Source organism: Tachyglossus aculeatus, chromosome 25 (assembly GCF_015852505.1).
Source record: "Tachyglossus aculeatus isolate mTacAcu1 chromosome 25, mTacAcu1.pri, whole genome shotgun sequence".
Taxonomy (NCBI): Eukaryota; Metazoa; Chordata; class Mammalia; order Monotremata; family Tachyglossidae; genus Tachyglossus; species Tachyglossus aculeatus.
This window is the reverse complement of record NC_052090.1, coordinates 25,096,173-25,118,803: the sequence shown is the minus strand read 5'-3', so window position 1 is coordinate 25,118,803 and position 22,631 is coordinate 25,096,173. Positions and strand designations below refer to the sequence as shown.

The following is a 22,631-nucleotide window of genomic DNA, read 5'->3' as shown; positions in this document are numbered from 1 at the left end:
TGGGGAAAAATCACATAGTTTATAGTCATTTACAAGTAAGTGGGGCGGGGGGGGGGGCTAACACTTGGCTACAGAGGTAGAGGTGCACTCGGACAATGTCTCACTACTACACGGATACCAAATTCAAGGCACAAGATAGTCGGCTTTACCAAAAAATACTGTAAAAATGTCATCATCCGCGGTTCCTAGGGCGAGGGTCGGACGGTAAGAGACGCCCCCGGGGTCCCCGGCCTCCGCTCCGGAGGCCCCCTCAGATGGCGTCCTTGGCTTCGTTGTTGTTGGTGGCCTGCTGCCTCTGGGCGATGAAGGGGTACATGCACTTGTCGGCGCCCAGGAAGCGGTACATACACACCACCGCTTCGAACGGCAGGATGCTGCGGCGGGAAGAGGCCGTCAGGGCCGCGCGGGGGGGGGGGACCGCCCCCCGCCTCCCGGGCCGCGTGGGGGAGACGACCCTTCCTTCCTCTCCCCCTCGTCCCCCTCTCCACCCCCCCCATTAATTAATTAATTAATGATGGCATTTATTAAGCGCTTACTATGTGCAAAGCACTGTACTAAGCGCTGGGGAGGTTACAGAGTGATCAGGTTGTCCCACGGGGGGCTCACAGTCTTAATCCCCACTTTACAGAGGAGGTAACTGAGGCACAGAGATGTTAAGTGACTTGCCCAAAGTCACACAGCTGACAATTGGCGGGGCCGGGATTTGAACCCCTGACCTCTGACTCCAAAGCCCGGGCTCTTTCCACTGAGCCACGCTGCTTCTCTATCGTGAAGCCCCCCATCTTACCTCCTTCCCTTCCCCACAGCACCTGTATATATGTTTGTACATATTTATTACTCTATTTATTTTACTTGTACATATCTATTCTATTTATTTTATTTTGTTAGTATGTTTGGTTTTGTTCTCTGTTCCCCCCTTTTAGACTGTGAGCCCACTGTCGGGTAGGGACTGTATATGTCGCCAACTTGGACTTCCCAAGCGCTTAGTCCAGTGCTCTGCACATAGTAAGCGCTCAATAAATATGATCGATGATGATGATGATGAGGAGCCGGGGCGCGCGCGGGGCCTACCTCTTCATGAAGGTGACGATGTACATGAGGCGGGGCGTGCAGATCATGGGCTGGTCCGTGAGGATGGCCCGCATGGCCTGCTGGACGCAGTAGTCGGGCTTCAGCGGCGGCAGGAACGGCTCGATCTCTTTCCTGGGGAGCCGGGGGGGACGCGCACAACGGTCAGGCCCGCGATCCCCCCCTCCCACCCCGCTCCCGGGCCTCAGTTTCCCCGCCCCGGAAGGGGGGCGGCCTCACCGGATCCGGCAGCCGCGGAACATGCCCGTGTCCACGAGGTAGGGGCACACCAGGGTCGTCTTGACGCCGTCCTTCTCGGCCGCCTTGAGTTCGTGGCTCAGCGACTCGTGGAAGCCCACCACCCCAAATTTGCTGGCGCAGTAATCCTGGTTGGGGGGGGCCGGGAGAAATGGGTGGGAAGGGGGGAGAGGGCGGGGAAAGGCCGACACCCCGACACGCGGCCCCCCCCCCCCGGCCCCCCGCCGTCTCCGTACCTCGACCCCGGCCGTGCTGAAGAGTCCCAAGGAGCTGGCCACCGTGACGATGTGGCCGTGGTTTGTGTTCAGCATGGACGGCAGGAAGGCCTTAGTGGTCTGAAATAAGAAGGGTGGTACCCGTTAGGCGCCCCCCGGAGCGGCCGTCACGGTGACGGTGCTTGTTGAGCGCTCACTCGGTGCCCGGCCCCGGTCTCAGCGCCGGGGGAGACGCAAGGCGGTCAGGCCGGATACGCTCTCTGCCCCTCCTGGGGCTCCGGCTCTAAAAAGAGGGAGAAGAGATAGGAAATCTCCACTTTACGGATGAGGAAACTGAGGCACGGGGCAGTGAAACGACCTGCCCGAGGTCCTACGGCAGGCACGCGGCGGAGCCAGGAGGCTCGAGGGAGAACAGATAGGAAATCTGCACTTCACGGATGAGGAAACTGAGGCACGGAGCAGTGAAACGACCTGCCCGAGGTCCTACGGCAGGCAAGTGGCAGAGCCAGGAAGGTCTAAAAAGGGGGAGAACAGATAGGAAGTCTCCACTTTACGGATGAGGAAACTGAGGCACAGAGCAGTGAAACGACCTGCCCAAGGTCCTACGGCAGGCACGCGGCGGAGCCAGGAGGCTCGAGGGAGAACAGATAGGAAATCTGCACTTCACGGATGAGGAAACTGAGGCACGGAGCAGTGAAACGACCTGCCCGAGGTCCTACGGCAGGCAAGCGGCGGAGCCGGGAGGGTCTAAAAAGAGGGAGAACAGATAGGAAATCTCCACTTTATAGATGAGGAAACTGAGGCACGGAGCAGTGAAACGACCTGCCCAAGGTCCTACGGCAGGCAAGCGGCGGAGCCGGGAGGGTCTAAAAAGAGGGAGAACAGATAGGAAATCTCCACTTTATGGATGAGGAAACTGAGGCACAGAGAAGGAAAGGACCTGCCCAAGGTCGGCAGGCAAGTAGTGGAGCCAGGATGGTCTAAAAAGAGGGAGAACAGATGATAGGAAATCTCCACTTTACAGATGAGGAAACTGAGGCACGGAGCAGTGAAACGACCTGCCCAAGGTCCTATGGCAGGCAAGCGGCGGAGCCAGGAGGCTCGAGGGAGAACAGATAGGAAATCTCCACTTTACGGATGAGGAAACTGAGGCACGGAGCAGAGAAACGACCTGCCCGAGGTCCTACAGCAGGCAAGCGGCGGAGCCAGGAGGGTCTAAAAAGAGGGAGAACAGATAGGAAATCTCCACTTTACGGGTGAGGAAACTGAGGCACAGGGAAGTGAAACGACCTGCCCAAGGTCCTACGGCAGGCACGCGGCGAAGCCAGGAGGCTCGAGGGAGAACAGATAGGAAATCTCCACTTCACGGATGAGGAAACTGAGGCACGGAGCAGTGAAACGACCTGCCCGAGGTTCTAGGCAGGCAAGCGGCGGAGCCGGGAGGGTCTAAAAAGAGGGAGAACAGAGAGGAAATCTCCACTTTACAGGTGAGGAAACTGAGGCACAGAGAAGTGAAACAACCTGCCCAAGGTCCTACAGCAGGCAAGTAGACCTTGGGCGAGCCACTTCACTTCTTTGTGCCTCAGTTACCTCATCTGTAAAATGGGGATTAAGACTGTGAGCCCCACGTGGGACAACCTGATCGCCTTGTATCCCCCAGCGCTTAGAACAGTGCTTTGCACATAGTAAGCGCCTAACAAATACCAACATTATTATTCTCTGGGCCTCAGTGACCTCATCTGTCAAATGGGGATGAAGACTGTGAGCCCCCCGTGGGACAACCTGATCACCTTGTAACCTCCCCAGCGCTTAGAACAGTGCTTGGCACATAGTAAGCGCTTAATAAACGCCATCCTTATTATTATTATTAGTGGAGCCAGGATTATTATTATAATAATGAGGGCGTTTATTAAGCGCTTACTATGTGCCAAGCACCGTTCTAACCGCCGGGGGAGATTCAAGGTGGTGAGGTTGTCCCCCCCGCGGGGCTCCCAGTCTTCATCCCCATTTTCCAGATGAGGGGACTGAGGCCCAGGGAAGTGAAGGGACAGTCCCACAGCAGGCAGGAAGGTCCCCAGCTCTGCCACTTCCCTGATGGGTGACCTTGGACAAACCCCCCTCGTGTCTCGGGGCCTCAGTTTCCTCAGCTGTCAAATGGGGGGACGGGACACGGGACTCCCCAGCTGGTCTCTGTCCTCCTTACGCCGAGAGAGAGAAAGCCCCGCGTGGGGCCGGGCACGGAATTTGTTGGAGAAGCAGCGTGGCTCAGTGGAAAGAGCCCGGGCTTTGGAGTCCGAGGTCATGGGTTCGAATCCCGACTCTGCCACATGTCTGCTGTGTGACCTTGGGCAAGTCACTTAACTTCTCTGAGCCCCCGTTACCTCATCTGTAAAATGGGGATGAAGACTGGGAGCCCCACGTGGGACAACTTGATCACCTTGTTTCCCCCTCCCCAGCGCTTAGAACAGTGCTCTGCACATAGTAAGCGCTTAAAAATGCCACCATCAAATTAAGCACTCGCCCAAGGCCACCTCCATTTTCTTTTTTAAGGGGGGGGCAGGTGGATTTGTCACACTTACTCTGTACTAAGCGCTGCGGGAGATGCAAGCCAACCGAGTTGGCCAGAGACGTGGGGCTCACGCTCTAAACTGGAGGGAGGCGTCGTCGACTCCCATTTTGTAGACGGGGTGGCCGAGGGGCAATCAATCAATCAATCAATCGTATTTATTAAGCGCTTACTGTGTGCAGAGCACTGTACTAAGCGCTTGGGAAGTACAAATTGGCAACATATAGAGACAGTCCCTACCCAACATTGGGCTCACAGTCTAAAAGGGGGAGACAGAGAAAAAAAACCAAACATACTAACAAAATAAAATAAATAGAATAGATATGTACAAGTAAAATAAATAAATAGAGTAATAAATCTGTACAAACATATATACATCTACACAGGTGCTGTGGGGAAGGGAAGGAGGTAAGGCGGGGAGGATGGAGGGGGGAAGAGGGGGAGAGGAAGGAGGGGGCTCAGTCTGGGAAGGCCTCCTGGAGGAGGTGAGCTCTCAGCAGGCGCAGAGAAGTCAGGCATCTCGCCCGGCGGACCAGCAGCGGAGGCAGGATTAGAACTCAGCTCCCGGGTCCGGGCTCTTCCCAAGAGGCCGTTTCACTGCCTCTGCTCGGTTTCTCCCGTCCTCTACTCTCCGCCCGCCCGCCCGCACCTCAGCCCCCACGAAACACACTAGGGCCTAGACTGCCGGGCCACACTTCCTCCGCGCCTTCAACTAGTCGATGGTAATATAATAATAATAATGATGGCATTTATTAAGCGCTTACTACGTGCCAAGCCCTGTTCTAAGCGCTGGGGAGGTTACAAGGTGATCAGGTTGTCCCACGGGGGGCTCACAGTCTTCATCCCCATTTGACAGACGAGGTCACTGAGGCCCAGAAAATAATAATAATAATAATGGTGGCATTTATTAAGCGCTTACTACGTGCCAAGCCCTGTTCTAAGCGCTGGGGAGGTTACAAAGTGATCAGGTTGTCCCACGGGGGGCTCACAGTCTTCATCCCCATTTGACAGACGAGGTCACTGAGGCCCAGAGAATAATAATAATAATAATAATAATGGTGGCATTTATTAAGCGCTTACTACGTGCAAGGCACTGTTCTAAGTACTGGGGAGGTTACAAGGAGATCAGGTTGTCCCACGGGGGGCTCACACTCAATCCCCATTTTCCAGATGAGGGAACTGAGGCCCAGAGAAGTGAAGTGACTTGCCCAAAGCCACACAGCTGACAATTGGTGGAGCCGGGATTCAAACCCACAACCCCTGACTCCAAAGCCCGGGCTCTTTCCACTGAGCCACGCTGCTTCTCCATCGATAAATACAATTGAATGAATGAATGAATGAATAGTAATAATGATGGCATTTGTGAAACGCTTACTATGTGCCAGGTATGTTCTAGATATGGTCCAGAGTGCAAGCCCACTGTTGGGTAGGGACCGTCTCTCGATGTTGCCGACTTGGACTTCCCAAGTGCTTAGTCCAGTGCTCTGCACACAGGAAGCGCTCAATAAATACGATTGAATGAATGAATGAATAATAATAATGATGGCATTTGTGAAGTGCTTACTATGTGCCAGATATGTTCTAGATATGTTCTAGACTGTGAGCCCACTGTTGGGTAGGGACCGTCTACTATATGTTGCCAACTTGGACTTCCCAAGTGCTTAGTACAGTGCTCTGCACACAGTAAGCGCTCAATAAATACGACTGAATGAATGAATGAATGCCAAGCACTGTTCTTAAGTGCTGGGGAGGTTACAAGGTGATCGGGTTGTCCCCCGGGGGGCTCCCAGTCTTCATCCCCATTTGACAGATGAGGGAACTGAGGCCCAGAGAATAATAATAATAATAATGATGGCATTTATGAAGCGCTTACTACATGCAAAGTGAGGTGACTTGCCCAAAGTCACCCAGCTGACAAGTGGCGGAGACGGGATTTGAACCCACGACCTTGGACTCCAAAGCCCGCTGCCTCTCTCTGGCTCAGCGCGGCCCCCCGGCTCCGGGCCGTCATTCATTCAATCGTATTTATTGAGCGCTTACTGTGTGCAGAGCACTGTACCAAGCGCTTGGGAAGTCCAGGTTGGCAACATATAGAGACGGTCCCTACCCGACAGCGGGCTCGCAGTCTAGAAAATAAGAATTCATTCATTCAACCGTATTTATTGAGCGCTTACTGTGTGCGGAGCACTGGACTAAGCTCTTGGGAAGTCCAAGTTGGCAACATCTACAGACGGTCCCTACCCAACAGCGGGCTCACTGTCTATAAAATGATCATTCATTCATTCAACCGTATTTATTGAGCGCTTACTGTGTGCGGAGCACTGTACTAAGTGCTTGGGAAGTCGAAGTTGGCAACATCTAGAGACGGTCCCTACCCGACAGCGGGCTCACGGTCTAGAAGGACCAGAAGTCGCCCCATCTCTCCCCCTTCAGTGGGCGAGGGCGCCCGGGGGTGAGGCCCCAGAGATTCCCGTCAGGTTATAATAATAATGGCATTTATTAAGCGCTTACTATGTGCAAAGCACTGTTCTAAGCGCTGGTTGACCACTGGATGATGCCAGTGGAGCTGACCGGGGTTTCTGGTGGCCAGGGGCCCAGGGGCAGGTGGGCAACCTTGGGGGGATGGAGGGGGGAGGAAGGAGGGAGGGAGGGAAGGAAGGAAAGGAAAGGAAGGAAAGGAAGGAAAGGAAGGAAAGGAAGGAAAGGAAGGAAAGGAAGGAAAGAAAAGTGGGAGAGAGGAAGGACCGGGCCGCCTGGCCTTTGCCACCGACAGATCCCCGTCCTCAGATAATTATTATTATTATCACTGTACTCGTTAAGTGCTCACTGAGCACCGTTCTAAGCGCTGGGGTGATAATAATAATAATAATAATAATGGCATTTATTAATTGCTTACTATGTGCAAAGCACTGTTCTAAGCACTAGGGTAGATATAAAGTGGTCAGGTTGTCATCATCATCATTCGTATTTATTGAGCGCTTACTGTGTGCAGAGCACTGTACTAAGCGCTTGGGAAGTCCAAGTTGGCAACATCTAGAGACAGTCCCTACCCAACAGTGGGCTCACAGTCTAAAAGGTTGTCCCACGGGGGGGCTCCCAGTCTTCATCCCCATTTTCCAGATGAGGGAGCTGAGGCCCAGAGAAGTGAAGTGCCTCGCCCAAAGTCACCCAGCTGACAACTGGCGGAGCCGGGATTTGAACCCACGACCTCGGACTCCAAAGCCCGGGCTGCTTCCACTCAGCCACGCCGCTTCTCATGTAGCTACAAGTGCTTCCCAAGCGCTCAGTCCAGTGCTCTGCACACAGTAAGCGCTCAATAAATACGACTGAATGAACGAATCTAAGTCATTCGGGGCGGGCAAGGTCCCCGTCCCACGGGGGGCTTCACCGTCTTCATCCCCGTTTCCCAGAGGAGGGAAGTGGGGCGCGGAAGTGACTCACCTGAGGTCGCTCATTCATTCAATCGCATTTACTGAGCGCTTACTGTGTGCGGAGCACTGTACTGAGCGCTTGGGAAGTACAAGTTGGCGACATATAGAGAGGGTCCCTACCCAAAAAGGGGCATTTACTGATTGCTTACTTTATGCAGAGCACTGTACTAAGCGCTTGGGAAGTACAAGTCGGCGACATATAGAGAGGGTCCCTACCCAACAAGGGGCATTTACTGATCGCTTACTTTATGCAGAGCACTGTACTAAGCGCTTGGGAAGTACAAGTCGGCGACATATAGAGAGGGTCCCTACCCAACAAGGGGCATTCACTGATCACTTACTTTATGCAGAGCACTATACTAAGCGCTTGGCCAAATACAACGCAGTAGAATTGGCAACACAATCCCTGCCCACCAAGAGTTTAGAGTCCTACCGGCTACTAACGAAGTCACTTAACTTCTCTGTGCCTCAGTTTTTCCATCCGCAAAATGGAGATTTAATACCTGTTCTCACTCCTACTTAGACTGTGAGCCCCATGTGGGACCTATTTACCCCAGCGCTTGGCACCCAGTAAGCACTTAACAAAAACCAGTTACTATTATTACAGACCGAGACCATTAATAATAATAATCATTCATTCATTCATTCAATGGTATTTATTGAGCGCTTACTGTGTGCAGAGCACTGGACTAAGCGCTTGGGAAGTCCAAGTTGGCAACATAAAGATACGGTCCCTACCCGACAGCGGGCTCACAGTCTAGAAGGGGGAGATGGACAACTAAACAAAACATATTAACAAAATAAAATAAATAGAATAGTAAATATGTACAAGTAAAATAAATTCATTCATTCAATCGTATTTATTGAGCGCTTACTGTGTGCAGAGCACTGGACTAAGCTCTTGGGAAGTCCAATAATGATGATGGCATTTATTAAGCGCTTACTCTGTGCAAAGCACTGTTCTAAGCGCCGGGGAGGTCACAAGGTGATCAGGTTGTCCCACCGGGGGGGGGCTCGCGGTCTTGATCCCCATTTTCCAGATGAGGTCACTGAGGCCCAGAGAAGTGAAGTGACGGGCCCAAAGCCACCCAGCTGACGAGTGGCGAAGCCGGGATTTGAACCCGTGACCTCTTTCCAATTTTGTCAGGTGCAATTATTCGTCCCAGAGCCCAAGAGGGGGCCCGACTGCGGTTGTCACTTCCAGAGTATGACCCTGAAAGACTGTAGGATGGTGACACTTTTTATTTTTGAAAAACGAATCTCCCAGGGTATTTCGTGGGGCTCGACAGGTTCCAAAGAAATCAATCAATCGTATTTATTGAGCGCTTACCGTGTGCAGAGCACTGTACTAAGCGCTTGGGAAGTACAAGGTGGTAACATGTAGAGACGGTCCCTATGCACCGTGCTTGTTTAAATTACAAAGTATTCAGATTCACATTCGTGCAAGAAATCACGTTACAATTGCTCGGCGGACGTGTGGCGGAGGCCAGGATCCGAACCCGGATCCCGCTGAGGTGCCCCATCCGCTGAGCCATGCCGGCACCAGGACGTCACCCGGAATTTTGGGGGTGAGCGCTCAGTAAATACGACCGAATGAAATAGGATTGAGGGGAAGGTAAGCTTGGCCTTAAGGTGGGGGGTTGCGGCTGCTGACGCCATCAGGCAAGCGTCTAGTCCAGTGCTCCGCACACAGTAGGCGCTCAATAAATACCCGGTTGCCCGTCCACGTCAAAAACAACACCCTCCTCCACCCCCAACTCACTTGTGGATGACTGCCCCGCTTTCGAGTGGGGTCGGGAGACTGATAAGGAAAACCGTGGGATCTGTGAAGCGCTTACTCTGTGCCAGGCACTGTTCTAAGCGCAGGGGGAGATCCGAGGTCGGCGGGTTGTCCCACGGGCTCCATCCCCGTTTTCCAGGTGAGAGAACCGAGGCCCAGAGAAGCAGCGTGGCTCAGTGGGAAGAGCCCGGGCCTTGGAGTCAGGGGTTCGAATCCCAGCTCCAACACTTGTCAGCTGGGTGACTTTGGGCAAGTCGCTTCACTGCTCTGGGCCTCAGTTCCTTCATCTGTAAAACGGTAAGATTTTGGGACAACCTGGTCACCTTGTAGCCTCCCCAGCGCTTAGAACAGTGCTTTGCACATAGTAAGCGCTTAGTAAATGCCATCATATATATATATATATACCTAATATATCTACACACACCTAATATATATCTCTAATATATACATATATATATATCCCTAATATATAAATACACACACCTAATACATATATATATACACACACACCTAATATACATATATATCCCTAATATACATATATATATGCACAAACACCTTATATATATATATATATATATACACATACACACACCTAATAGATATATATACACCTAATATATATATATACACATATATATACATATACTTAATATATATACACACACCTAATATATATATACACACACCTAATATATATATATACATATATATATACACACACACCTAATATATATATATATACAAACACCTAATATATATATATATATATACACACACACACCCCTAATATATATATATATATACACACACCTAATATATATATATATATATATACACACACACCTAATATATATCTACACACCTAATATATATCTACACACCTAATATATATCTACACACCTTATATCTACACACCTAATATACATGTACACCTCTAATATACATATACACCTAACATATATATATATATACACACCTAATATACATATACACACCTAGTATACATATACACACCTAATATACATATACACACACCTAATATACATATACACCTAACATATATACATACACATATATATACACACACACCTAATACATATATATATACACCTAATATATACATATACACACACCTAACATATACATATACACCTAACGCACATAAATACACACCTAATATATACCATATATATATATATATATACACACACTATATATATATTATATATATATATACACACACTATATATATATTATATATATATATACACACACCTTATATAAATATATACCCAAGGCCATGCCTAGACCTGTGGCAGAGGTGGAATTGGAACCCAAGCCCGGGTTCTACCCACTAGTCCACGCTGCTTCCCGTGCAGCTGGACGCCCGCCCCCCCCCCCACTAGTCCCCCAACTAGCCCCGAACGGAGCCACTGAGGACGCTGTAGTGAGCGCCCGCGCACGCGCACCCTCCCCACGCCCAGGAACCACGGCAGCCCAAAGGTCAGGCCAAGCCGAGCCGAGGGAACCCGGCTCCAGCGGCGGCACCAAGCCGGGGGTCTGACGCGGCCAGCCCACTGGGCAGCAGGAGGTCGTGGGTTCTAATCCCGGCGCCGCCACGGGCCTGCCGGGAGACCCCCGGGCCGGTCATTCCACTTCTCCGGGCCTCGGCCGCCTCAACTGGAAAATGGGGATGGAGGCCTTGAGCCCCACGTGGGACGGGGGCTGTGTCCAACTCGACTGGCCCGTTTCCACCCCAGCGCTTAGTACAGTGCCTGCCACATAGTGAGCGCTGAACAAATGCCATCGTCATTACTGTTGTTTACAGTGGGGAGAGGACGCGGAGGAGGCAGTCCAGTCCATTCCTGGTGGGAGGGTGGGGACGGAGTCCAAACTCAGGACTTCCCCAGTCCCCACCCGTCCCCCACAACACACAGAGACACACACAAACACATGAGAACAAAAACACAAGAAGCGGCGTGGCTCAGTGGAAAGAGCCCGGGCTTTGGAGTCAGAGGTCATGGGTTCAAATTCCGGCTCTGCCACCTGTCAGCCGGGTGACTTTGGGCAAGTCACTTCACTTCTCTGGGCCTCAGTTCCCTCATCTGGAAAATGGGGATGAAGACTGTGAGCCCCCCGTGGGACAACCTGATCACCTTGTATCTCCCCAGCACTTAGAACAGTGCTTTGCACATAGTAAGTGCTTAACAAATACCATCATTATTATTATTATTATTATTAATAAACGCACACACACCCCTGAGCACCATCACCCCCCCCTCCCCTCCCCCAACTCAAACATCATGTCACTGTGTAACCCCCCCACCCCCTTCCATGATTTCAAATCCCGATTCCACCAACTGTCAGCTGTGTGACCCTGGGCAAGTCACTTCACTTCTCTGGGCCTCAGTTCCCTCATCTGGAAAATGGGGATGAAGACTGTGAGCCCCCTGCGGGACAACCTGATCACCCTGTATCCTCCCCAGCGCTTAGAACAGTGCTTTGCACATAGTAAGCGCTTAATAAATGCCATCGTTGTTATCAAGGAATCTCCCCCAAGGAACAGATAATAATAATGATGATGGTATTTGCGAAGCGCTTACCCTGTGCCAAGCACTGTTCTAAGCGCTGGGGGAGATGCAAGATCATCTCCCCCCTTCTAGACTGTGGGCAGGGACTGTCCCCCTCTGTTGCCGAATTGTACTTTCCAAGCGCTTAGTACGCTGTTCTGCACACAGTAAGCGCTCAATAAATACGACTGAATTGAATGAATGAATGACTGAATGAAGGCTGTCCCACGTGGGGCTCACAGTCTCAATTCATTCATTCAATCGTAATTATTGAGCTTTTACTGTGTGCAGAGCACTGTACTAAGCGCTTGGGAAGTACAAGTCCCCATTTTACAGAGGAGGGAACTGAGGCCCAGATCTGCTGCTGCTCTTCTCCTCTCCCAAGCGCTCAGTACAGCGCCCCGCACACAGTGGCCTGGATGCTCCTTGAGGGCTGACTCGGTTGCCCTCAACCAATCAATCCGTGGTACTTCTTGGGCACCGCTGTGCGCGGGGCACTGGACTAAGCACTTGGGAGAGAGAGAACAATAAAACTAGTCCCTCCACGCAGCAAATAATAATAATAATGATGGTATTTGTTAAGCGCTTACTCTGTGCCAAGCACTGTTCTAAGCACTGGGGAGGACACAGGGTGATCAGGTTGTCCCACGGGGGGCTCCCAGTCTTCATCCCCATTTTCCAGATGAGGGAACTGAGGCCCGGAGAAGTGAAGCGACTTGCCCAAAGTCACACAGCTGACAAGTGGTGCAGTGCTCTGCACACAGTAAGCGCTCAATAAATACGATTGATTGATTGACGGGGCGGGATTTGAACCCACGACCTCTGACTCCCAAGCCCGGGCTCTCTCCACTGAGCCCCGCTGCTTCCCGAAATGGAAGCTCCTCCAGGGCAGGGCTGGCTGATGGCAGCCCCCCGCCCCAGGGGCAACCGGTGGCCCGCGTCCCCGCGTTGCCTCGTCCGGACTTCCGGAGCGCTTACTGTGTGCACAACACTGGACTAAGCGCTTGGGAGAGCGCTAAGCAGACGCGCTCCCTGCCCGCCCCGATGCCCCCCATCCCGGGGATCGGGGGAGAGGGGTACCACGGGGCCGCCTCGTGCAGTGGATCAGGGATTTTCCGGGAGGGGATTAAGGGATTTTCCGGGAAGGGATGAGCTCCCGGGAGCCTCCCGGGAACCCCGTGTGACCCCCGTTCTCAGAGGGGGATTTGTCCGCGGGCCCGGCCCACCGATCGCCTCCCCCGAAGCCCCCCGCCAAACAATTTAAAGGCAGAAAAATTCACTGGGGCGTCCATTAAGCGCTCGCTGGGATAGTTGACCACATCAGGCGGTCGTTACTTCCCAAGCACTTAGTCCAGTGCTCTGCACACAGTAAGCGCTCAATAGATTCATTCATTCAATCGTATTTATTGAGCGCTTACTGTGTGCAGAGCACTGTACTAAGCGCTTGGGAAGTATAAGTTGGCAACATATAGAGACGGTCCCTATTCATTCCTTCATTCCATTGTATTTATTGACCACTTACTGTGTGCGGAGCACTGTACTAAGCGCTTGGGAAGTACAAGTTGGCAACATATAGAGGCGGTCCCTATTCATTCCTTCGTATTTACTGACCGCTTACTGTGTGCAAAGCACTGTACTAAGCGCTTGGAAAGTACAAGAAATGCCATCATCATCCTCCAGTGCTTAGAACAGTTTGGAAAGTACAAGAACTGCCATCATCATCATCCTCCTCCTCCAGCGCTTAGAATAGTGCTTGGCACATAGTAAGCGCTTAATATCATTACAATAATAATAACAACACTGATGATGATGGCATTTATTAAGCGCTTACTATGTGCCAAGCACTGTTCTAAGCACTGGGGAGGTTACAAGGTGATCAGGTGGTCCCACGGGGGGGGGCTCCCCGTCTTCATCCCCATTTTCCAGATGAGGGAACCGAGGCCCAGAGAAGTGAAGTGACTTGCCCAAAGTCACAAGGCTGACAACTGGTGGAGCCGGGATTATTATTATAATTACTATTATTATATTATTATCACCTTGTATCCTCCCCAGCGCTTAGAACAGTGCTTGGCACATAGTAAGCGCTTAACAAATACCAAGATTATCGTTATTACCAATGCACGAAGGAGAGGGATGAGAGATTGGAGAGAGTGAGGCAGATTAATCAATCAATCGTATTTATTGAGCGCTTACTGTGTTCAGAGCCTGGACTAAGCGCTTGGGAAGTCCAAGTTGGCAACATACAGAGACGGTCCCTACCCGACAGTGGGCTCACAGTCTAGAAGGGGGAGACGGCGGCCATGGAGGGGAGAAGGCCGGGTGCCGTTGGGTTTTCAAATGCCACAAATACCGTCATTATCATTATTATTCCTACTATTACGACTGTCTAATGCCCACGTGCCCCCGCTTGAAGCCTAAATCCCGTTTCCCAGCTCAGTTCCATTTTTCCAAGCGGGTAGCGTCACGGACCCAAGCTTCCCCCAGAGCCCGGGAGGCTTGGGGGTCGGAGGACGTGGGTTCGAACCCCGGCTCCGCCACGTGTCTGCCGCGTGACCTTGGGCGAGTCGCTTCATTTCTCGGTTCCCTCAGCTGGAAAACGGGGGTGAGGGCTGCGAGCCCCGCCCTGATCACCTTCTGTCTATCCCAGCGCTTAGCACAGAGTAAGTGCTCACCAGATCCCCTCCTTATGACGATTATTATTACCACGCAATAATCAACGGTGCCATTCCCTGCCCACAGCGAGCTCCCGGTCCAGACGGGAGGCAGAGATGGATGGTACAGAGGAAGTAACAGATATCCCGCGGCACAAAGTGCTTACCAGATCCCCTCCTTATGAAGATTATTATTACAACGTAATAATCACCGGTGACATTCCCTGCCCACAGCGAGCTCCCGGTCTAGACGGGAGGCAGAGATCGATGATACAAAGGAAGTGACAGATACCTCGAGGCACAGAGTAAGTGCTTAACAGATCCCCTCCTTATGATGATTATTATTACAATGCAATTATAAATGGTGACATTCCCTGCCCACAGCAAGCTCCCAGTCTAGACGGGAGGCAGTGATGGATACAAAGGAAGTGACATATCTCGCGGCACAGAATAAGTGCTTAACAGATTCCCCTCCTTATGATGATTATTATTACAATGCAATAATCAACGGTGACATTCCCTGCCCACAGTGAGCTCCCGGTCTAGAGAGGAGGAAGAGATCGATGATACAAGGGAAGTGACAGATATCCCGCGGCACAGAATAAGTGCTTAACAGATCCCCTCCTTATGACGATTATTAATACAACGCAATAATCAACGGTGCCATTCCCTGCCCACAGCAAGTTCCCGGTCTAGACGGGAGGCAGAGATGGATACAAAGGAAGTGACATATCTCGCGGCACAGAATAAGTGCTTAACAGATTCCCCTCCTTATGATGATTATTATTACAATGCAATAATCAACGGTGACATTCCCTGCCCACAGTGAGCTCCCGGTCTAGACGGGAGGCAGAGATGGATACAAAGGAAGTGACAGATACCTCGAGGCACAGAGTAAGTGCTTACCGGATCCCCTCCTTATGATGATTATTATTACAATGCAATTATAAACGGTGACGTTCCCTGCCCACAGCGAGCTCCCGGTCTAGACGGGAGGCAGAGATGGATACAAAGGAAGTGACAGATATCCCGCGGCACAAAGTACTTAACAGATCCCCTCCTTATGAAGATTATTATTACAACGCAATAATAAACGGTGACATTTGTTAAGCGCTCCCTATGTGCAAAGTACTGTTTTAAGTAAGCGCTGGGGAGGTTACCAGGTGATCGGGTTGTCCCACGGGGGGCTCACAGTCTTCATCCCCATTTTACAGATGAGGTACCTGAGGCACAATGGTCAGCTGGGTGATTTGGGGCAAGTCACTTCACTTCTCTGGGCCTGCTACCTCATCTGGAAAATGGGGATGAAGACTGTGAGCCCCCCGTGGGACAACCCGATCACCTTCTAACCTCCCCAGTGCTCAGAACAGTGCTTGGCACATAGTAAGCACTTAATAAATGCCATCATTATCATTATCACCTGTCTACGTGTTTTGTTTCATTGTCCGTCTCCCCCTTCTAGACTGTGAACAGTGCTTGGCACATAGTAAGCGCTTAATAAATGCCATCATTATCATTATCACCTGTCTACGTGTTTTGTTTCGTTGTCCGTCTCCCCCGTCTAGACTGTGAGCCCGCTGTCGGCTAGGGACCGTCTCTAGATGTTGCCGACTTGTACTTCCCAAGCGCTCAGTACAGTGCTCTGCACACAGTTAAGTGCTCAATAAATACAACTGAATGAATGAATGTATGTATTATTACTCTCTGGGCCTCGGTTCCCTCACCCTTCAAATGGGGATAAAGACTGTGAGCCCCACGTGGGACAGGGACTGCGTCCGACCCGATCACCTTCTAACGATAATAATAATAATAATGGTATTTAAGAACCTACTATGTGCCAGGCGCTGTGCTAAGCGCTGGGGTGGAGCCAAGCAAACCGGGTTGGACACAGTCCCCGTCCCCAGTGGGGCTCCTGGTCTCCATCCCCATTTTCCAGATGAGGGAACTGAGGCCCGGAGAAGCAAAGCGGCTCGCCCAAGGTCACCCGGCAGAAAGGCGGCGGAGCCGGGATGAGAACCCAGGACCTTCGGCCTCCCGGGCCCGGGTTCGGAAGCAGCGTGGCTCAGTGGAAAGAGCCCGGGCTTTGGAGTCAGAGGTCACGGGTTCAAATCCCGGCTCCGCCAGCTGTGTGACTTGGGGCAAGTCACTTCTCCGGGCCTCAGTGACCTCATCTGTAAAATGGGGATGAAAACTGCGAGCCCCCCGTGGGACAACCTGATCGCCTTGTAACCTCCCCAGCGCTTAGCACGGTGCTTGGCACAGAGTAAGCGCTTACTAAATGCCATCATTATTATTACCCCAGCCGTCAGGAAGGCGCTGGGAGCTTAGTGAGCGCTTACCAAACCACCGCAATTATTATCATGCTCATCATTTTTCTTCCTACCCCCCTTCCTCCAGCCGGTGAAGGTCTCGCCCTCGCCCTCCCGGCCGGCCTGGCTCACCCAGAAGTGTGCGTGGCAGTTGACCATCGTGGTCCTCTCGACGAGCGCTTAGCACGGTGCTTGGCACAGAGTAAGCGCTTATTAAATGCCATCCTCATTATTATTATTATTACCCCAGCCTGGGCGCGTAGTGAGCGCCTACCAAACCACCGCGATTATTATCGTGCTCACCACTCTTCTTCCCACCCCCGTTCCTCCGGCCGGTGAAGGTCTCGCCCTCGCCCTGCCGGCCGGCCTGGCTCACCCAGAAGGGCGCGTGGCAGTTGACCATCGTGGTCCCCTCGATGAGCGCTTAGCATGGTGCTTGGCACAGAGTAAGCGCTTACTAAATGCCATCATCATCATTATTATTATTACCCCAGCCTGGGCGCTTAGTGAGCGCCTACCAAACCGCCGCGATTATTATCGTGCTCGCCACTCTTCTTCCTACCCCCCTTCCTCCGGCCGGCGACAGCCTCGCCCTCGCCCGCCCAGGCTCACCCAGAAGTGCGCGTGGCAGTTGACCATCGTGGTCCTCTCGATGAGCGCTTGGCACGGTGCTTGGCACAGAGTAAGCGCTTCCTAAATGCCATCATCATCATTATTATTATTATTATTACCCCAGCCTGGGCGCGTAGTGAGCGCCTACCAAACCGCGGCGATTATTATCGTGCTCGCCATCCTTCTTCCTACCCCCGTTCCTCCGGCGGGCGACGGCCTCGCCCTGGCCCTCGCGGCCGGCCGGCCTGGCTCACCCAGAAGTGCGCGTGGCAGTTGACCATCATGGTCCTCTCGATGAGCTCGTCGGGACACTCGAGCAGGTGGTGGCCGGACACCACCCCGGCGTTGTTCACCAGGACCGACACCTCGCCCACCTCCTGGCGCACGCGCTCCGCCGTCAGGTACACGCTCTCCCTCTTGCCCACGTCGCAGGTGTACGTGTACACCTGCAGGCCGCCCGGCGGCAAGCCCTCCTCCTCGCCGTCTGCGGACGCGGCCGAAGGGAAGGAAAGAGAGGGGAGCGGGGTGGGGGGGACGGGGACGTCAGTGACCCCAAGGAGATGCCTCCCGAGGCCGCCCCCTTCCCCCTCGCCCGGCGGGAATCCCGCCGGACCCAGAAGGAGCGCGCCGGGATGGACACCCGGACGGCGCTGACCTTTCATTCGTTCATTCCGTCGTATTTATTGAGCTCAGAGCACTGGGCTGAGCGCTTGGCGCCATACAGAGACGGTCCCAACCCAACAACGGGCTCCCGGTCTAGAAGCAGCGTGGCCCGGTGGAAGGAGCCCAGGCTTGGGAGTCGGAGGCCGTGGGTTCTAATCCCGGCCCTGCCGCTTGTCAGCTGGGTGACTTGGGGCAAGTCACTTCACTTTTCTGGGCCTCAGTGACCTCATCTGTCAAATGGGGATGAAGACTGTGAGCCCCCCCGTGGGACGACCTGATCACCTTGTATCCCCTCTAGTGCTTAGAACAGTGTTTGGCACGTACTAAGCGCTTAACAAATGCCATCATCATTATTATTATTATTAGGAGTGGGGGGGGGGGGGGGGGGAGACAGACGACAAAACAGAACAAGTGGACCTCATCCTCATCCCTGAGTCTTCCCCCCACCGAGCTGCAAAGTCGGTTCAGGAGCAGATTCTCCACCGGTGACCAGGGGAGAAACTGAGGCAGGGAGGCCTCCCCAAGAAGGGGGTCCTCTGGCAGGAACCCCGTCTAGCGGCTCTAAGGCCCTCTCCCGAATGTTCAGCCCAGTGCTCTGCACCCACTGGACTGGAAGCTCCTGGAGGGCAGCGGGGGGGGGCCGGCTCAGAGCTGGGCCCCGGGGAGGCGCTCAGCTCAGCACCCCCAGCCAGGAGGGCACCCAGTTCAGCCCAGGGAGCCCGTTGTTGGGCAGGGACTGTCTCTGTTGCCGAATTGTCCTTTCCCAGCGCATAGTCCAGTGCTCTGCACACCGGAAGTGCTCCGTAAATACGGTGGGGTGAAAGAATGAATGAAGGTGCTCCGGGTTATTGGAGGAAAGTGGGGGGCCACTCCGGGGGTGGGGGGGTTCTGCAGACAGCCCCGGGGGGGCAAGGAGGAGGGCTGCCAGCTCACCTCCCCCAGGAGGCCTTCCCACACTGAGCCCCCTTTTTCCTCTCCTCCTCCCCATCCCCCCGCCCTACCTCCTTCCCCTCCCCACAGCACCTGTATATACGTTTGGACAGATTTATTACTCTATTTTGCTTGTGCAGATTTACTACTCTATTTGCTAATGAGGTGCATCTAGCTTTATTTCTGTTTGTTCTGATGACCTGACACCCGTCCACGTGTTCCGTTTTGTTGTCTGTCTCCCCCTTCTAGACTGTGAGCCCGTTGTCGGGTAGGGACCGTCTCTATCCGTTGCCGATTTGTACTTCCCAAGCGCTTAGTCCAGTGCTCTGCACACGGTAAGCGCTCAATACATCCGACTGAATGAATGAGGAGGAGGAGGAGAACTGGCAGGGTGAGAGGGGATGAGTTGAGGAGCTGCCTGGAGGAGGAGGAAGACGGGGAGGAGGGGGAGGAGAAGGAGGGGGAGGAAGAGAGGGAGGAGGAGGGAAAACGGAGGAGGAGGAGAGGGAGGAGGAGAAAGGGAGGGAGGAGGAGGAAAAGGAGGAAGAGAACGGGCTTGGGGGTCCAGGGGAGGAGGAGGAGGAGGAGGAGGAGGAGAAGGATGGTGGGGGAAGGATAAGGGGGGGGGCGGTTGAGGCGGAGGAGGAAGAGGAAAAGGAGGAGAGAAGGAGGAGAGAAAGGGGCTTGAGGGTCCGGGGGTGGGGGGGGAGAGGAGGAGGAGGAGAAAGAGGAGGAAAGGAGGAGAGAAGGGAGCTTGGGGGTGCAGGGGGATAAGGAAAACGAGAAAGAAGAGGAAGAGCAGGATGAGAAAGGGGGGGGGAGGAGAAGGAGAGGGGGAGGAGGAGAAAGAGAAGGTAGCTTGGGAGTCCGGGGGAGGAAGAGGAGAAAGAGGAGGAAAGGGGGAGAGAAGGGGGCTTGAGGGTGCAGGGTGTGGGGAGGAGGAGGAAGACGAGAAAGAGGAGAAAGAGAGAGAGGAGGAGGAAGAGGAGAAAGAGGAGGAAAAGGAGGAGAGAAGGAGGAGAGAAAGGGGCTTGAGGGTCCGGGGGGGGAGAGGAGGAGGAGGAGGAGGAGGAGGAAGAGGAAAGGAGGAGAGAAGGGGGTTTGGGGGTGCAGGTGGGGCGGAGGAGGAGGAAGATGAGGAGCAGGAGGAAAAAGGGAGGGAGGAGGAAGAGGAGGAGAAGGGGGCTTGGGGGTCCGGGGGAGGAGGAGGAAGACGAGAAAGAAGAGGAGGAGCAGGAGGAGAAAGAGAGGGAGGAGGAGGAGGAGGAAAAGGAGGGGCAGGAGGAGAAAGAGAAGGGGGCTTGGGGGTCCGGGGGAGGAGGAGGAGGAAGATGAGAAAGAAGAGGAGGAGCAGGAGGAGAAAGAGAGGGAAGAGGAGGCGGAGGAAGAGGAGAGGAGGAGGAGGAGAAGGAGGAGAGAATGGGGGGTTGGGGGTGCAGGGTGGGAGGAGGAGGAGGAAGACGGGAAAGAAGAGGAGGAACAGGAGGAGAAGAAGGAGAGGGAGGAAGGAAAGAGGAGGAGGAAAAGGAGGAGAGAAGGGGGCTTGGGGGTCTGGGGAGGAGGAGGACGATGAGAAAAAAGGAGGAGCAGGAGGAGAAACAGAGGGAAGAGGAGGAGGGAAAGAGGAGAAGAAGGAGGAGGAAAAGGAGAGAAGGGGGCTTGGCTTGGGGGTCCGGGGGAGGAGGAGGAGGAGGAAGACGAGAAAGAAGAGGAGGAGCAGGAGAAGAAAGCGAGGGAGGAGGAGGAAGAGGAGAAGGAGAAGGAAAAGGAGGAAAGAAGGGGGGGTGGGGTGCAGGGGGGAGGAGGAAGACGAGAAAGAGGAGGAGGAGGAGGAGGAGGAGGAGAGGGAGGAGGAGGAGGGAAAGAGGGGAAGAAGGGGGAGGAAAAGGAGGCGAGAAGGGGGCTTGGGGGCCCGGGGGGAGGAGGGAGACGAGAAAGAAGAGGAGGAGCAGGAGGAGAAAGAGAGGGAAGAGGAGGAGAAGGAAGAGGAGAGAATGGGGGGGCTGGGGGTGCAGGAAGACAAGAAAGGAGGAGGAGGAGAAAGGGAGGAGGAGGAGGAGGGAAAGAGGAGAAGGAGGAGAGAAGGGGGCTTGGGGGTCCGGGGGAGGAGGAGGAAGGTGAGACAGACGAAGAGGAGCAGGAGGAGAAGAAAGAGAGGAAGAGGAGAAGGGGGGTTGGGGGTGCAGAGGGGGAGGAGGAAGACGAGAAAGAAGAGGAGGAGCAGGAGGAGGAGAAAGAGAGGGAGGAGGAGGAAAAGGAGAGAAGGGGGTCGGGGGTCCGGGGGAGGAGGAGGAGGAGGAGGAAGAAGGCGAGAAAGAAGAGGAGGAGCAGGAGGAGAAGAAAGAGAGAGATAGGAAGAGAAGGAGGAGGAGGAAGAGGAGAAGAGGGCTTGGGGGTGCAAGGGGGGAGGAGGAGGAGAAAGGGAGGGAGGAGGAGGAAAAGGAGAGAAGGGGGTCGGGGGTCCGGGGGAGGAGGAGGAGAAGGAGGGCGAGAAAGAAGAGGAGGAGCAGGAGGAGAAGAAAGAGAGGGAGGAAGAGGAGGAGGAGGAGGAAGAGGAGAAGGGGACTTGGGAGTGCAAGGGGGGAGGAGGAGGAAGACGAGAGAGAGGAGGAGGAGGAGGAGGAGAAAGAGAGGGAGGAGGAGGAAGAGGAGGAAAAGGAGAGAAGGGGGTCGGGGGTCCGGGGGAGGAGGAGGGGGAGGAAGAAGGGGAGGAGCGGGGGAGAGGAGGAGGAAGACGAGAAAGAAGAGGGGGAGGAGAGGACGGAGGAGAAGGAGGAAAAGGAGAGAAGGGGGTCGGTCGGGGTCCGGGGGAGGAGGAGGAGGAGGGGGAGGAGGGGGAGGAGGGGGAGGAGGAGGGCAGGAGGTCGCGCCTGCGGGTCTGGTTCACCGGCGGTTTCCCTCGCGCGTCCGTTTGGGCTCCGGGCCCCGGGTCCCGCGAGGTCCCGGTAGACCTGGCGGACGAGCCCCGCCGTCTCCTCGTTGCTGCGGCTGTTGATGTCCCAGAGGACGAGCAGGGCGCGGCGCCGCGCGAACTCCAGCGCGAAGAGGCGGCCCAGGCCCCCGCCGGCGCCCGTGATGAGGCACACCTCCCCCGCCACGCTCTTCTCCTTGGCCCGCGACAGCCAGCGGAACAGGCACCAGCCGAACGAGCACAGCACCTTCACGCCCACCCACACCAGCTCCAGCGCGATGTGCATCGCGGGGGCGGACCCGCCGGGGGGGGCGGGGGGCCGAGGGGGCCGAGGGGGGCCGAGGGGGACGGGGCTCGGGCGGCGAAGGCGGCTCCGGCTCCTCCTCCTCCTCCGCCACCTCCTCCTCCGGCCCGCCCCGCCACCGACTGACCGCCCGCTCCCCGCCCCACCGCTATTTATACCCGCGGACGCCCCCGGAAACGCCCCCTCCCACCCCCCGAGGCACGCCGGGACTTGTAGTTCCCGCCTGGGGGGGCCGCTGCGGTGCACGCCGGGACCTGTAGTTCCTGCCGTGGAAACCTCCTTGGGGAGCGGCGGTGCACGCCGGGACTTGTAGTTCCCGCCCCGTACACCTCCTCGGGGCGCGGCGGTGCATGCTGGGAC

The 22,631-nt window shown here is 54.3% G+C and overlaps 1 protein-coding gene across 1 annotated transcript; it reads right to left on the bottom strand.

The window, feature by feature from the left end:
- Positions 1-22,281, bottom strand: RDH10 (retinol dehydrogenase 10). Its single transcript, XM_038766620.1, has 6 exons — positions 21,944-22,281; positions 17,718-17,947; positions 1,563-1,661; positions 1,309-1,454; positions 1,072-1,203; positions 1-374 (listed from the first exon to the last, which is right to left on the bottom strand). Exons 1-6 carry the CDS (start codon positions 22,251-22,253, stop codon positions 251-253), a joined length of 1,041 nt encoding a protein of 346 aa, XP_038622548.1. The 5' UTR covers positions 22,254-22,281; the 3' UTR covers positions 1-250.
- Positions 22,282-22,631: the final 350 nt, after the last annotated feature.

Excerpts from the sequence above, each read along its gene's own strand:
- RDH10 (XM_038766620.1), bottom strand. The coding sequence starts at position 22,253 with ATGCACATCGCGCTGGAGCTGGTGTGGGTGGGCGTGAAGGTGCTGTGC. Across the intron at positions 1,662-17,717 it reads ACTGCCACGCGCACTTCTGG|ACCACTAAGGCCTTCCTGCC; the intron begins GTGAGCCAGGCC and ends TTCTTATTTCAG. Across the intron at positions 375-1,071 it reads ATCGTCACCTTCATGAAGAG|CATCCTGCCGTTCGAAGCGG; the intron begins GTAGGCCCCGCG and ends TTCCCGCCGCAG.